This window comes from Rana temporaria, chromosome 4, assembly GCF_905171775.1.
Source record: "Rana temporaria chromosome 4, aRanTem1.1, whole genome shotgun sequence".
Lineage (NCBI taxonomy): Eukaryota > Metazoa > Chordata > Amphibia > Anura > Ranidae > Rana > Rana temporaria.
Genome location: NC_053492.1, coordinates 117,760,618 through 117,775,502, shown reverse-complemented (window position 1 = coordinate 117,775,502; position 14,885 = coordinate 117,760,618). Strand labels below are relative to the sequence as shown.

At 42.9% G+C, this 14,885-nt stretch overlaps 1 protein-coding gene across 4 annotated transcripts in view; it reads right to left on the bottom strand.

Annotated features, from left to right (window-relative positions):
• Window positions 1-14,885, bottom strand: part of DGKD (diacylglycerol kinase delta) — a 148,143-nt gene that overhangs the window by 25,206 nt on the left and 108,052 nt on the right. For 2 of the 4 annotated variants that reach the window (XM_040348895.1, XM_040348898.1), the window contains exons 15-20: window positions 12,779-13,034; window positions 11,294-11,434; window positions 8,893-8,991; window positions 8,709-8,802; window positions 2,280-2,390; window positions 702-828 (exon numbers count right to left, since the gene is read on the bottom strand). In XM_040348895.1, the coding sequence (XP_040204829.1) occupies window positions 702-828; window positions 2,280-2,390; window positions 8,709-8,802; window positions 8,893-8,991; window positions 11,294-11,434; window positions 12,779-13,034 (828 nt within the window). The remainder of the gene's footprint in view (window positions 1-701; window positions 829-2,279; window positions 2,391-8,708; window positions 8,803-8,892; window positions 8,992-11,293; window positions 11,435-12,778; window positions 13,035-14,885) is intronic. The other 2 variants (XM_040348896.1, XM_040348897.1) reach the window with 2 other exon arrangements.

Below are 14,885 nucleotides of genomic sequence, written 5' to 3'. Positions count from 1 at the left end.
GATGCATGTGAAATGAAGGTGGAAGCTGAGTCATGTAAGTGGCCTGTCACTAAATCTAAGTCATGTCAATGTATAGTGGATGTACAATGTTACATCCGAAAGAGCTGTTACACTAAAAAAACGACTTAAAAAAAAAAAAAGAGAATGCAGTGATTTGCAAATCTCATAAGCTCATGTTTTATTGACAATAGAAATCAACAAATGTTTAAGCTGAAAAACTGTACCATGTTAAGAAAAAAAATATATAAGGCAAGTTGAAAATTTATGGAAGTAACATGACTCCAAAAAGTTGGGACAGCGACCACATACTTTGTCCCAATATTGCCTGATATAGGATTCTAACTGCTCAACAGTGCTGGGTTGTCTTTGTTGGATTTTGCATTTCAAGATGCACCAAATCAAATATTTTCAAATGGTGAAAGGTCTGGACTGCAGGCAGGCCAGTTAAGCACCCAGACTCTTCTACTACAAAAACATGCTGTTGTCCTATATGCAGTATGCACATACTATATGTAATATCAAAACTATATTTCATAGATAAGCGCACAATTTAGACTTCAAGCAGTGTGTGCGCTAGATTAGTTCACGTCAAGCCACAAACAAATACAAAAAGGAAAAGAATGAAGGACACAGGAAAGGACATACAAAAAAGAGACAGATACAGGAGTAAACAGATAGGTAATGAAGACTGCAGTTCTCACCTCTAGAAGTACTTTCTGTTCCAGATTTTTGTATGTTCTCTGTAGCAGCTCTTTGGTCCCCAGTACACCGTACCACATCATATTCTTCGTGCGACTTCTTCCATCAAAGAGAAGTAGATCAGATAAACTAGCATACAGGTGCATCTCATAAAATTAGAATCTCATCAAAAAGTTCATTAAAACTCATATTTTATATAGATGCATTACGCACAGAGTGATATATTTCAAGCATTCTTTTATTTTTATTATGGCTTACAGCTAGTGAAAACCCAAAATTCAGTATCTCAGAAATTTTTTATATTACGTAGGACCAATAGAAAAAAGGATTTTTAATGGATTTTAGTCGTTCAAAATACGGCCGCCAGACTAGTGACTGGGAAAAAACCCTGGGAATCAATCTCACCCTCACTGAGACCCCTTCATTGGTTGCCAATTAAAGACAGAATTGTTTTTAAAGCACTCTGTCTAATGCATAGATGTATCCATGGGAATGCTCCCCATTATCTATCCGAAAAAATAAAAGCTCACAACTCCAATCGCGTTCTGCGATCCACCAACCAAAATCTGCTCCAAATACCAAAAGCCAATTACAAGTCCAAAGGAGAAAAAAAGATTTGCGGTCCAGGGTCCCAGACTATGGAACGCTTTACCAACCAGCATTCGGTTGGAGGAAAATCACTTAGCGTTCAGGAGAAAGATCAAAACTCATCTCTTTTGATATCAAAGGAGACAGGAACAACAAGCGCCCAGAGGCGATTTGGTTCGCATGTGCCGCGCTATATAAGTTTTTCATTCATTCATGCAGAAAGGTTGGCTTACTGAAAAGTATATCTATGTATATGTACGGGATGCAATATACCAATACTTGGCCAGGGCTACTTTTGCATAAATTGTTGCATCAATGTGGCATGGCATAGAGGGGATCAGCCTGTGGCACTGCTGTGGTGTTATGGAAGACCAGGTTGCTTTGATAGCAGCCTTCAGCTCGTCTGCATTGTTGGGTCTGGTGTCTCATCTCCCTCTTGACCAGCGGTCTCCAAATAGCAGAGGGAAGCATGACATGCTATAGAATTTCCTGGTAGAGGGCTGCGCCGAATTTGGACTTGATAAAACACAATGGACCAACACCAGCAGATAACATGGCTCCCCAAATCATCACACACTGTGGAAAATTTTGAATTTCATTTGCCTCTGGGTGTCATTGCTTGTGGCTATAAGAGTCTTGCTATGCCTCATGGGACTTGTAGTTCTGCAATAGCTGTAGGTCCGCTAATTGCATATCCCTGCTGTACATGGACATACTTTTCAGTAAGCCAACAATTCTGTATTAAAAATCTTTTTTTGAACTGGTCTTATATAATAGGTCTAAGATAATTAATTTTGGGTTTCACTAGCTGTAAGCCATAATCATCAAAATAAAATAAATTCTTGAAATATATTACCCTGTGTGTAACGCATATATATCACTTTTTGAATTTAATTACTGAAATAAATTAACTTTTTGATGATATTCAAATTTTTTGAGATGCACCTGTATATGACGATTATCTCACCGCTGTCAGCTTTACTTTAATTTACCTGCATTTCTTGGGGTGCTCATCCCTTTTGTTGTTAAAATCCAAAGAAATTTTTGCATCCAGTCCAATCCCAAAGTAATTGTTCATTACACATCTTTCTGCGTAACAATTCCTGACAAAGAAGAAACCAATATTTCAATTTTCAGCAGGTGTCTGTTCTAGTAAACATATCCGAAAATACGTTTTACATTTGGCTTTTAGTTTTTCTGTATGCATACTGGAATTTTTTTTTATTCATTTTACGATTTTAAAAATATTATTTTATATTGTTAATATTAATTATCATAAGACAATTTGTAAAAAACAAGACAAGGTGTACAGGTTTTCAAAGTAAATGTCACCTGGAATGCATGGAGACACCCCTAATTTTTAGTCATTCTCAGAGGTCATTGGCATCCCAAAAATGTACAAGGTTCTTAACACATTCAGATTTTGCACCCCCCACTCATTTCATTCCTTCACTGGAGTCAGCAATCCTACCCATGTGTACATTCTGTGTCAAATGGTGGAACAGCTTACAGATTCCACACAGGCTGCAGCATGTAGACCTCAAACCACACTCCAACCGGTCATGAAGGAAATTAGGAGGGTCACTACCGGCTGACGCGTTTCAAAGCTTTTTCATCAGAGCCCAGCAGTGTACTACCCTCTAAAGACCCCCCTTATATACACACAAACATATGCACACATGACCGTGCACCACAAGGCAAGCTGTGGAGAACCTCCTAGGGATCATCTAGACTCCTCCCACCCAGGTGGGCAGTCTTGCATGCCTGACAAGAGGTGTAATAAAAAGACAGCTAGAAGAATGGACATAGTATGTAATAATGATAATAATAATAAAAAATTATATATATATATATATAACTATTAGAAATGGTACTACATAGTTAGTCAGGTTGAAAAAAGACACAAGTCCATCCAGTTCAACCACAAAAAAAAATAAAAAATAAATAAACAAACAAACAAAATAAAAAACACAATGCAATCCCATACACCCAACTCCATACCCACAGTTGATCCAGAGGAAGGCAAAAAACCCCAGCAGAGCATGATCCAATTTGCTGCAGCAGGGGAAAAAATTCCTTCCTGATCCCCAGAGAGGCAATCGGATTTACCCTGGATCAACTATACCTATAAATGTTAGTACTCAGTTATATTCTGTACATTTAGGAAAGAATCCAGGCCTTTCTTAAAGCAGTCTACTGAGCTGGCCAGAACCACGTCTGGAGGGAGTCTGTTCCACATTTTCACAGCTCTTACTGTGAAGAAACCTTTCCGTATTTGGAGATGAAATCTCTTTTCCTCTAGACGTAGAGAGTGCCCCCTTGTCCTCAGGGTTGACCGTAAAGTGAATAACTCAACATCAAGTTCACTATATGGACCCCTTATATATTTGTACATGTTGATCATATCCCCCCTTATTCTCCTCTTCTCAAGAGTGAATACATTTAGTTCTTATAATCTTTCCTCATAGCTGAGCTCCTCCATTCCTCTTATCAGTTTGGTTGCCCTTCTCTGCACTTTCTCCAGTTCTCCGATATCCTTTTTGAGAACTGGGGCCCAAAACTGAACTGCATATTCCAGATGAGGTCTTACTAATGATTTGTACAGGGGAAAAATGATATCTCTGTCTCTGGAGTCCATACCTCTCTTAATACAAGAAAGGACTTTGCTCGCTTTGGAAACCGCAGCTTGGCATTGCATGCCATTATTGAGCTTATGATCTTCCAAAACACCCAAAAAACACCCAAACAGTAGGCAGCGTGTAATGCCTGTGTAATGCCTGTGTCCCTGTATAATGCTCAGACGGCGGCCATCCAGTGTACAAAAGCCACGCCTCCTCCTCGTCCTCGTCTGTGATAGGGGAACACTCCCATGGACAAGGGTGAGAGGATGTCAGTGATAGGTGGAACACTAACTCATTTCTGGGAGTTCCCCTATCACAGACGAGGACGAGGCGCGGCTTTTGTACACTGGATGGCCGCTGTCTGAGCATTATACAGGAACACAGGCATTACACGCTGCCTCTCTCTCCCAGGTATCGGATCAGGCAATTGCCTTATTCATGTAGTGAAACAATCTGTAACTCACAGTCCATGTTCTCTCACACACAAAGTATAATTCTGTTTTTTGAATATTACATATTAGTAGAGGACAACTGCTTGTATTAAGTATGCTAACAAGTGCACTTCAGAACAGTACTGCAAAGTGCCATTTTCACATCCTTTATTGTAATTTAAACCACATTCTACAGTTATGGAAGAGGATGCCTGTCAGTACCATTTGTCAGTGCCAGCCATCAATGCGTCACCGTCACATGACATTCAAAAAAGTATCGGCGAGTACTTGAAAAAAGTATCGGTACTTGTATTCGGTCTAAAAAAAGTGGTATCGGGTCATCCCTAATAGTTAGGTTGAAAAAGTCTATCTACAGTGGGTGACCGCGATACTGTGTCAATCTCGCCCCCTTTCTCTGCGAGATTGAGCACCTACGAGCCCCATCACGGGAGCCAGCGCCGAGCTGGCCAGCCGCAATGGAGACAAAGCCGTCATAGAAGCGACGGGAGATCCGACTTGGATTCCCGCCAATTCTAGCGTCGGCATTTGGTATGCATTCCCGAGAGGGAGAACTCCACGCCAATTTTTAAATAAAAAAACAGCATGGGTTCCCCCCCCCAGGACCATACCAGGCCCTTAGGTCTGGTATGGGTTGTAGGGAGACCCCCCCCCCTACGCCGAAAAACCGACGTAGGGGGTCCCCCTACAATCCATACCAGACCCGTATCCAAAGCACGCTACCCGGCCGGCCAGGAAGAGAGTGGGGACGAGCGAGCCCCCCCCCCCCCCCCTGAGCCGTACCAGGCTGCATGCCCTCAACATGGGGGGGTCGGGTGCTCTGGGGCACGGGGGCATACTGCAGCCCCCCCCACCCAAGAGCACCCTGTCCCCATGTTGATAAGGACAGGGCCTCTTCCCGACAACCCTGGCCGTTGGTTGTCGGGGTCTGCGGGCGGGGGGCTTATCGGAATCTGGGAGCCCCCTCAAATAAGGGGGCCCCCAGATACCGGCCCCCCACCCTAAGTGAATGAGTATGGGGTACATCGTACCCCTACCCGTTCACCTGCAAGAAAAGTGTTAACACAAATAAACAACACAGGGTATTAAAATATTTTATTAGTCTGCTCCGGAGGCCCCCCCTGTCTTCTTTAGCTCTTTCAGCAGGGGGGCTTCTTCTTCACCGCCGTCTGGTTCTCTTCCGCTCTCCAGGGGGGGGCTTCTTCTCCTTCCGCTGTCCGGGGGTCTCCTCCGCTCTCCTCCTGCTCTCCGGGGGTCTTCTCCGCTCTCCAGGAGTCTTCTTCTATTTTCGCCGCTCTCCGCTGTTGACTCGGCGCACCCTGGTTCTTCCTCCCGCTGTCCGGTGCCTTCTCCACGTGGGTAGGTACCGGAGCATGATGGGACTGTGAGGCCTATATAAGTCGGATGCAAGCCGCGCACCCGTCATTGCAGCGAGAAGAGCCGGCGGGTCAACATCGGGAGAAGGCTGAAGAAGAGAAGTGAAGAAGATGAAGTCACAGAAGAGCGGACTGGCTGCCGCTAGTATAGCGGCGGCCAGCCCTGAAGGAGAAGGCACCGGACAGCGGGAGGAAGAACCGGGGTGCGCTGAGTCAACAGCGGAGAGTGGCGAAAATAGAAGACTCCTGGAGAGTGGAGAAGACCCCCCGAGAGCAGAAGGAGAGCGGAGGAGACCCCCGGACAGCGGAAGAAGAAGAAGCCCCCCTCCCCGGAGAGCGGAAGAGAACCAGACGGCGGTGAAGAAGCCCCCCCCTGCTGAAAGAGCTAAAGAAGACAGGGGGGCCTCCGGAGCAGACTAATAAAATATTTTAATACCCTGTGTTGTTTATTTGTGTTAACACTTTTCTTGCAGGTGAACGGGTAGGGGTACGATGTACCCCATACTCATTCACTTAGGGTGGGGGGCCGGTATCTGGGGGCCCCCTTATTTGAGGGGGCTCCCAGATTCCGATAAGCCCCCCGCCCGCAGACCCCGACAACCAACAGTCAGGGTTGTCGGGAAGAGGCCCTGTCCTTATCAACATGGGGACAGGGTGCTCTGGGGTGGGGGGGGCCCGCAGTGCGCCCCCCTGCCCCAGAGCACCCGACCCCCCCATGTTGAGGGAATGCGGCCTGGTACGGCTCAGGAGGGGGGGCGCTCGCTCGTCCCCACTCCCTTCCTGGCCGGGTAGCGTGCTTTGGATACGGGTCTGGTATGGATTGTAGGGGGACCCCCTACGTCGGTTTTTTGGCGTAGGGGGGGGGTCTCCCTACAACCCATACCAGACCTAAGGGCCTGGTATGCTCCTGGGGGGGGGAACCCATGCCGATTTTTTATTTAAAAATTGGCGTGGAGTTCTCCCTCTCGGGAATGCATACCAAATGCCGACGCTAGAATTGGAGGGAATCCAAGTCGGATCTCCCGTCGCTTCTATGACGCGCTTGCTGGAATGTGCTTTGTCTATTCCAGCGAGTGCGAGATGTCGGCACCCTGTCGCCGAGAATCAGCGCGATGCTGTCGTGCTAAAAACACAATATCGCAGTCACCCACTGTAGTTCAACCAATAAAAAAACACACAAATAGAAAACATCCATATACACAATCCTATACACAAATTTGATTGAGAGGAAGGCAAAAAAAAAAAAAAAAAACACCCTATAAAGCATAATCTAATTCACCCCAGTGTGGGAAAAAAATCCTTCCTGAACCCCCATATCAATTACCCGTTGTTATTACCTCCAAATATTTATATTTAAATATATTTTGTGCATTTACAAATGTATCTGGCCACGTAAAGAGTGCCCTTTTGTTCTTTGTAATGACCTGAAAGTGAATAACTCAACACCACGTTCACTATATGGACTACATATGTATTTATACATGGGGATCATATCCTCCCTTATCTCCTCTTCTCTAAAGAGAATAAATTCAGTTCCTCTAATCTTTTCTCATAGCCGAGCTCCTCCATGCCTCTTATCAGTTTGGTTGCCCTTCTCTGTACTTTTTCCAGTTCCCCCATATCCTTTTTTGTGAACTGGTGCCTAAAACTGAACTACAAATTCCAGATGAGGTCTTAAGAAAGATTTGTACAAGGGTAAAATGATGTCTCCCCGTCAATAACTCTTTTGATTCAAGAAAGTATTATGATAACTTTAGAAATTGCAGCTTGGCATTGCAGGCAAATATTACGTTTATGATCTACGAGAACGCCCAGATCCTCCTCAACCATTGACTCCCCCCAGCTGTTCTCCTTCTAGAATATAAGATGCAGGCATGATTTTAGCCCCCAAGTGCATAACTTTACATTTATCAACATTAACCCTCATTTGCCACATAGCTGCCCAAATAATTATAGTGCATTGAGGTTGTTTGTAAGGTGGAGGCATCCTGTAAGGACGTTATTCCACTGCATAGCTTGGCATTATCCGCAAACACTAAAATGGTACTTTTAATCCCAGACCTTATATCATTTATAAAGATGTTAAAAGGGAAGAGTCCCGTATTGCCTTAATTGTTTGGTTTCCAATGGCATCTTTCTGTGTTTTATATTTTTTCGAATGCTCTTTATGTAGCTGCTGCATGAGCAACTCTGGTGCGTATTTTGTTATGTTCACTAAACCCAATAAATAATGTTGAACAAAAAAAGTAAGGCTCCCCACACTGAACCTTGGGGAACAACATTAATAACCTTAGACCATTCAGAGTATAAAGCATTATTCATTACTCTCTTAATAGGTCTTTAAGCCTGTAGATTTATTTATTTTATATTTTCTTCAGTCAGGTCTGGGTGATCATCTGGTGTTGAGCACCATCAAGAGACAGATGTCAGTTCTTGTGAGTTTTATTCAGGGTCCCTTGGTTTCAAATTCATTAATCCATGCTTTTGTGCTTAACGTTTACCCAGATGGCTCCTATAATCATACCACCTATGGATCCATGTCAACCTGCTACTACCTGTCTCCAGGTCCCCACCACCCTCAATCTCCTCCAGGATTTGTCCGCCTTTTAAACTAATCAAAATGGAATGGTTTTATTTTTATAGATCGCACCAAAAAAAATCCCCCTTTCTGACCACTAGAGGGGGAGAATTACACAAGAAGCAGCAAATCGACAGATTTCCCACAAAATCGCTACAAGCTGCTCATATTTGTCACTGCTTCCTTGCCACATTTGTAAACAGTTCTTCTCTTTAGCTTGGTATCAGTATCTGGTAAAATGCAGTTGCACACCGAAAAAAAAAAAAAAAAAATTGCGTTTTAAATGGGTCTGGTGTAGGTTGCACAATGTTGAATACTATAGCAGACTTCATAAGTTATGAGCCTGAAGAGATAATTGGCGACAGTATCTTACTATAATCTCATAAGCTCCACTTACAAGTCTGGCTCCGAGGTAAATGGGTCAGCGCTAATAAGAAGACGGCTAATGATAGAGTTTCCAGGTAAAGATCCAGACATTCCAGCTCTCATGTCTAAAAGAAATAAAAAGCAGTGGTTCAGTTTTTAGTATATGTATATAACCATCTCAGGACATTCAAAACATTTATGGGTGAAGATCTCACTTTGGTGCAGGTGCTCCCGATCTGTATTAGCACCAGGGAGGGATGTAGAGGCTCCTGCACTGAGGCTGCTTTTACTGGTGGTTCTTTCTGCTTTGCCAGCTAGGAAGAAAAAAAGTTGTATTTTTTTAAATGTTTGAAATGGACCTAAAGCCAAAAAGAGAACATTTGATACGTGAAAAGGAGCAACTAGAAATTCTAATTGTAAAAGGTTAAAGATTTGTATTATCTGGAGAGGACCAAAGTAAAATACGGTTAAAAATCAAAGATAATTGGGTTTAAGCAACTCACTGAAAAATATACGTTTTATCTTGAATTTCTCCTCCTTCGTGGTGAGAAGAGTGCGTAGGCATCCCTGTCCTTACACCTTCATAAATATATATCTGAAGTGATCCTGACTTCTCCAGATCTTTGTCAAGGGAGTTCAACCTAGACTGTTACAGAGCAAACTGAGCTTCCTACCTTTGGTATCATACTTTGTGGTTCTTAGTTTCTGTGGAGCATCTTACCCTTTCTCCTCTTTAGGGCCCTTTCACACGGGCGGACGAACGGACCGTTTATTACAAGTTCGTTTACGGACTTGTAATGTATCCCTATGGGATTGCAGACGTTAGCGGATGATGCATCCGCTAACGTCCGTATCGATCCGCGTCCGCAAAGTTCCGCTTTTTCAGACGGAAGAAAACCCTATTTTTGTTCCGTCTGGCGGAACGGATCGGATGAATACGAACACACGGTCCGTATTCATCCGATTCCCCACAGAGGAGAGCGGAGGAGAGACAGGGCGGTCTCTGCACTGTGTTGCGGGGACCGCCCTGTCCGCCGACAGCTCAGCGGGGATTAACGGAGGAATCCCCGCTGGGCCAAACGGGCTAACGGAGCGGATCAATACGGATCCGCTCCGTGTGAAAGAGCCCTAACTGTACTAACAACCTTCCCCCCTCCCCCCTTTTTTGTCGTTTTCTTTATCTGTATTTATCTATAATCTTCTATAAACACATTCTTTTTTTAAAAAAATAATGTTTTTGGTCAAAGGAGATTGGGTATGGATTTCCCATAGGCAGCCAGCATTGGAATGTTGTTTTGTTTTCATGGAGGTTCACCTCCATCTTTATTTACTTTGTAAATCATTCCTAATTGCGGTCTTGATATATTTAACAGTGGTCTTAATCTTGCTGTACCCTATGCTTGCATGTATCTGCAGACCATTATCTGATTCCTCAGCTGTGTCCGAGTTGCCACGTTCAAATTACTGTGGCTGTAAACTGAGATTATACACCAGTATCTTTCCCTAAATAAAGAATTAAAAAATATATACAGTCGTGGCCAAAAATATTAGCACCGCTGCATTTCAGATAATGCCCAGAAAATTGTTGAAATTACAAATGTTTTGGCATTCTCATGTTTATTTTCTTTGTTTGTATCGGTATGACACAAAAAAAAGAAAAAAAAGAAGAGAAACAAAAAGCCAAATCTGACATATTCCAAGCAAGACTCAAAAAATTGACTAGACAAAATGATTGGCACTCTCAATTTAATATTTATAAGCACACCGCTTGAAAAAAAATAACTGAAATCAATTGCTTCCTGTAAGCATCAATGAGTTTTTTACACCTCTCTACTGAAATTTTGGACCACTCTTCATTAACTGCTCCAGGTCTCTCTTCCCAGCTGCTGTTTTGAGATCTCTCCACAGGTGATCTATGGGATTTAGAGCTGGACTCATTGCTGGCCAGTTCAGTACTCTCCAGTGCTTTGTCTTAAACCATTTCTTGGCGCTTTTTGACGTGTGCTTTGGGTCATTGTCCTGCTGCAAGACCCATGACCACTGAGGGAGACTCAACTTTGACACTGGGCCCTACATTGCACCCCAGAATTTTTTGGTAGTAATTCCATAAATAACATAAATCTGAATGTTTATTAATTTATATTTAGAAAATTAATAAACCATGTAAATTGTATAGGTAATTTGTTGAAGTATACCACTGTTATCTGTATGCGCTATTGGAATCAAGATCTAATGTTTGCCTGTGCAAATACATTAAAAAGGTCAACAACTTCCATAGCATGTACTTACTTTTTCACTTGACTGTGTAAAGTACTGGTCTATTATATCGCACCGTCATTTAGGTTTCCCTGCACACAGTACTGATACACGAACGCCAGAAAAGTACCGATTTGTATTTGCATAGTGCTCATGTTTACATGCATATACATGTGTAAATATTCTTCTCGCTTCGAGAATACCAAATATTAAAATAATAAAAAGCGAGTTTTGATATATGCACACTCGCACGAAAACACGTAATGCGGTTTTTCAGATTTCTTATGGATCTTAACAGGGTGTTCATTTATATGTCAGATGCGATTTATACCTTGACTAGAACTCTTAATAGAAAATTACCTCTGCTTGATGCTCTTATTCTGGGAAGAGCATTGCCACTATGTGCATTCACCGTGCTTGCTTGAATTCGATCTTTACCATCCTCTGCAGGAAAGGACAGGTGGAAATCTTCAGGACTTTGAGCATTCTGTTCATCAACAGCTGTAATGAAATTAACTGATGATCTATTTGCCATATTTTCTCTTAAAGTGATACTAAAGGTAAAGTTGTTATTTAAAAAAAAAATAAGTTTTATTTGTCTGCTCTGTGTAATGGTTTTGGACAGAGCAGCCCCAAACCTCTTCTTCTCAGGTTCCTCACCAGCACTGCTGACTCTTCTCCCCTGCAGAGTACCCCCATTGCCCCGCCACCTCCACACTGGCTACAATTGTCAGCAGTCAGAGCCAACATTTCCCGCTACTGTGTCTGTGCCAATAGGAAGAGAGAGATGAGAGAGCCTCTGCTCTCCTGTACCTTGCTGGATCAAGATCGGGCTCAGGTAAATATAAAGGGGGGCTGCAGGGTAGAGCTTCACACAATGTTTTTTTACCTTCATACATGTAACTGAACTACTACTGGAATAAAGTTAAAAATATGACCTGCATTCTTTTTAAATTACTACATTTATGCTTTACCACTTCCTGCCTGCGCTATAGCGGAAAGATGGCTACAGTGCAGTTTTCCTTTGCCGAATAGGAGTACATGGACATCTTACAGTGATCGGGCGGTGTGCTCTGTGACTGCCGAGTCCTTTGGACTCAGCTGATCAAAGATCAGGGTAAAGGGCCAATCACAGTGGGCCTTTACCACATGATCAGCTGTCAGCCAATGACAGCTGATGACAAGATGTAAACACAAGTCTAAGGTTATCGGCTTTTCCTTTCATCATACTGACAGCATGAGGAGAGAAGAAGAGAGCCGATAACCGGCTTGTGTTAGGGACATCGGCACTGATAATCAGGGCACTAATTATTAGTGTACCGATTATCAATGCAGTCCCAACAGTGCCAACTATCACTGTCACCTATCAGTGCCTCCTCATCAGTGCAGCCTATCAGTGCTCATCAGTGCAGATTCATCAGCACACATCACTAAAGGAGAAAAATTACCCATTTGCAAAATGTTATACCAAACTATGAAAATGGTTTGCTTTTGTTTATTTTTCAAAATTCATTTGTTTAGCAAGAAAATAAAAAACCCAGTGGTGATTAAATACCAGCAAATGAAAGCTCTATGTGTGTGAAAAAAGCAATACAAATGTCATATGGGTACAGTGTAGCATGATCACGCAATTGTTATTCAAAGTGTGACAGTGCTAAAAGCTGAAAATTGGCCTGGGTAGGAAAGGGGTAAAAGTGCCCAGTAGGCAAGTGGTTAAGAGACTGCATTTTGTGGAGTACGATGGCCCATATGTGAAAAGCAAAATGCATTACTGTAGTAGAACCAAAACAATAAGCCTGCCCCTTACTAACATGGAGAATTCACAAGGATTACTTTATTACCTACCTTTCTCTGCCTGCTCAATTATTTGTCGAATGGCTTTCTTCAGACTGTTGGCTCTAAGCATGAGCTGTTCACGAGGCAGAAAAGTCTGTGATCGCATTGGAGAAGGAGAAATAGCTGGAGGGCATGTGGCATTTTCTGAAGAGTCCTCCATCTCCTCGTTTATTGTAGGTGGAGGTTGGGACATGACTGTTGTAGCTTGAGACTCCTCGTTCAAAGTTTTCAAGAGGGAGTCCAGTTTCTCTCGAAGAACAGTGCACTAAGAAAAATTAAAGCCATTTTTAAGAATAAGATTTAAAGTGTATTTTCACCTTTGCAGTCAGAATTTAAGAACCCCCAATATAAGTTTATATGTGTTCCCATTTACACAGCACACCTAAATATTATTTTAGAAATATTTCTCATCTTTCGAGTTGTTTTTTTAGCTGGCCTTTGGGCAAATTGAAAGGTATTCTAAACAATTTGAAACGGAATATGGGGGGACAAAGTGAAGACCGAGTTTTTTTGTTAAAATTGCCACACCATGATGCAAAGCATTGTGGCCGGGACAATGTGCATTCACCTGAGCAGCACCATGTCAGTTTGTAGGTGGGCAGTAAAAATACAGATCAATTGCCTGTCTTTACAAACTCCAGGCTGTCTGTGTGAAAGAAGCCTAGGAAAGCCTTGGCTGGAAAAAAAACAACACTCAAGAGTTCTAAAATGTCCCCACACTTTATCTAAAACTTAAAGGCTATGTTACACTGGATGGCCAATATCCCCCTCCCTGCTGTCATAATTTGAAAATAGCACAGCCCTGCTGGGCTCTGCCTACATGGCCTCGTCTTTCATTCACTGTGAATGTATGCCTACAAATATCGTCAGCCTTTGTAGCTGATGGCTTGTAGTTTGCGATTTCGTAGTCCATTGAGCTTCCTGCTATCAGATAACTGCCTGTTTGTACGAGCAGACAGTTATGCTAGGAGTCTGCTGGAGGCCTAAGGCTGCAACTGCAATCTGCTCATCATGGGTGAAATGCTGTGCAGGCTCCATAGATAAAATAAATAAATAATAAATGCACATTTTTACCTGCAAAAACTGCGCAATTTTTTTTTTAAAAGATGAACTTATCCTTTAACCACTTAAAGGACCGTCTCCTGCACATATATACTTCGGCAGAATGGCACAGCTGGGCATAAGCACGTACCTGTACGTCCTCTTTAAGTGCCCAGCCGTGGGTCGCGGGCGCGCGCCCACGACCCGGTCCGAAGCTCCGTGACCGCGGGACTCCGGTGGCGATCGGGTCCCGGAGCTGAAGAACGGGGAGAGCTGTGTGTAAACACAGCATCCCCGTTCTTCACTGTGGCGCTGTCATTGATCGTCTGTTCCCTGATATAGGGAAAGGCGATCGATGACGTCACACGTCCAGCCCCGCCCCCCTACAGTTAGAAACACATATGAGGTCACACTTAACCCCTTCAACGCCCCCTAGTGGTTTACTCCCAAACTGCAATTGTCATTTTCACAGTAAACAATTAAACAATGCATTTTATAGCATTTTTTGTCCCAAAAATGTGTCAAAATTGTCCGATGTGTCCGCCATAATGTTACAGACACGAAAAAAAAAAAAATCGCTGATCGCCGCCATTAGTAGTAAAAAAAAAAAAAAAAAACATTTAGAAAAATGCAATAAAACTATCCCCTATTTTGTAAATGCTATAAATTTTTGTTTATAGCGCAACAAATAAAAACCGCAGAGGTGATCAAACACCACCAAAAGAAAGCTCTATTTGTGGGAAAAAAAGGACGCCAATTTTGTTTGGGAGCCACGTCGCATGAGCGCGCAATTGTCAGTTAAAGAAGTGCCGAATCGCAAAAACTGGCCAGGTCCTTTACCTGCATAAAGGTCCGGGTCTTAAGTGGTTAGAAAAAAAAAAGTAGGCTGGAGAGCACAGAAATTGCCTTCTCAGTGAGCTTCTGTCCCTCCTTTACTATCCAATCATAGTCACTGAACTCACACCGCACACAGACTGCACTAGAGAATCACAATGTAGAAAAGGCCAAAGACTTAAGATTCACATTTTTCTGCATTAAAAAAATGCTCATCTCCGCAAGGGCACACAGAAAACAA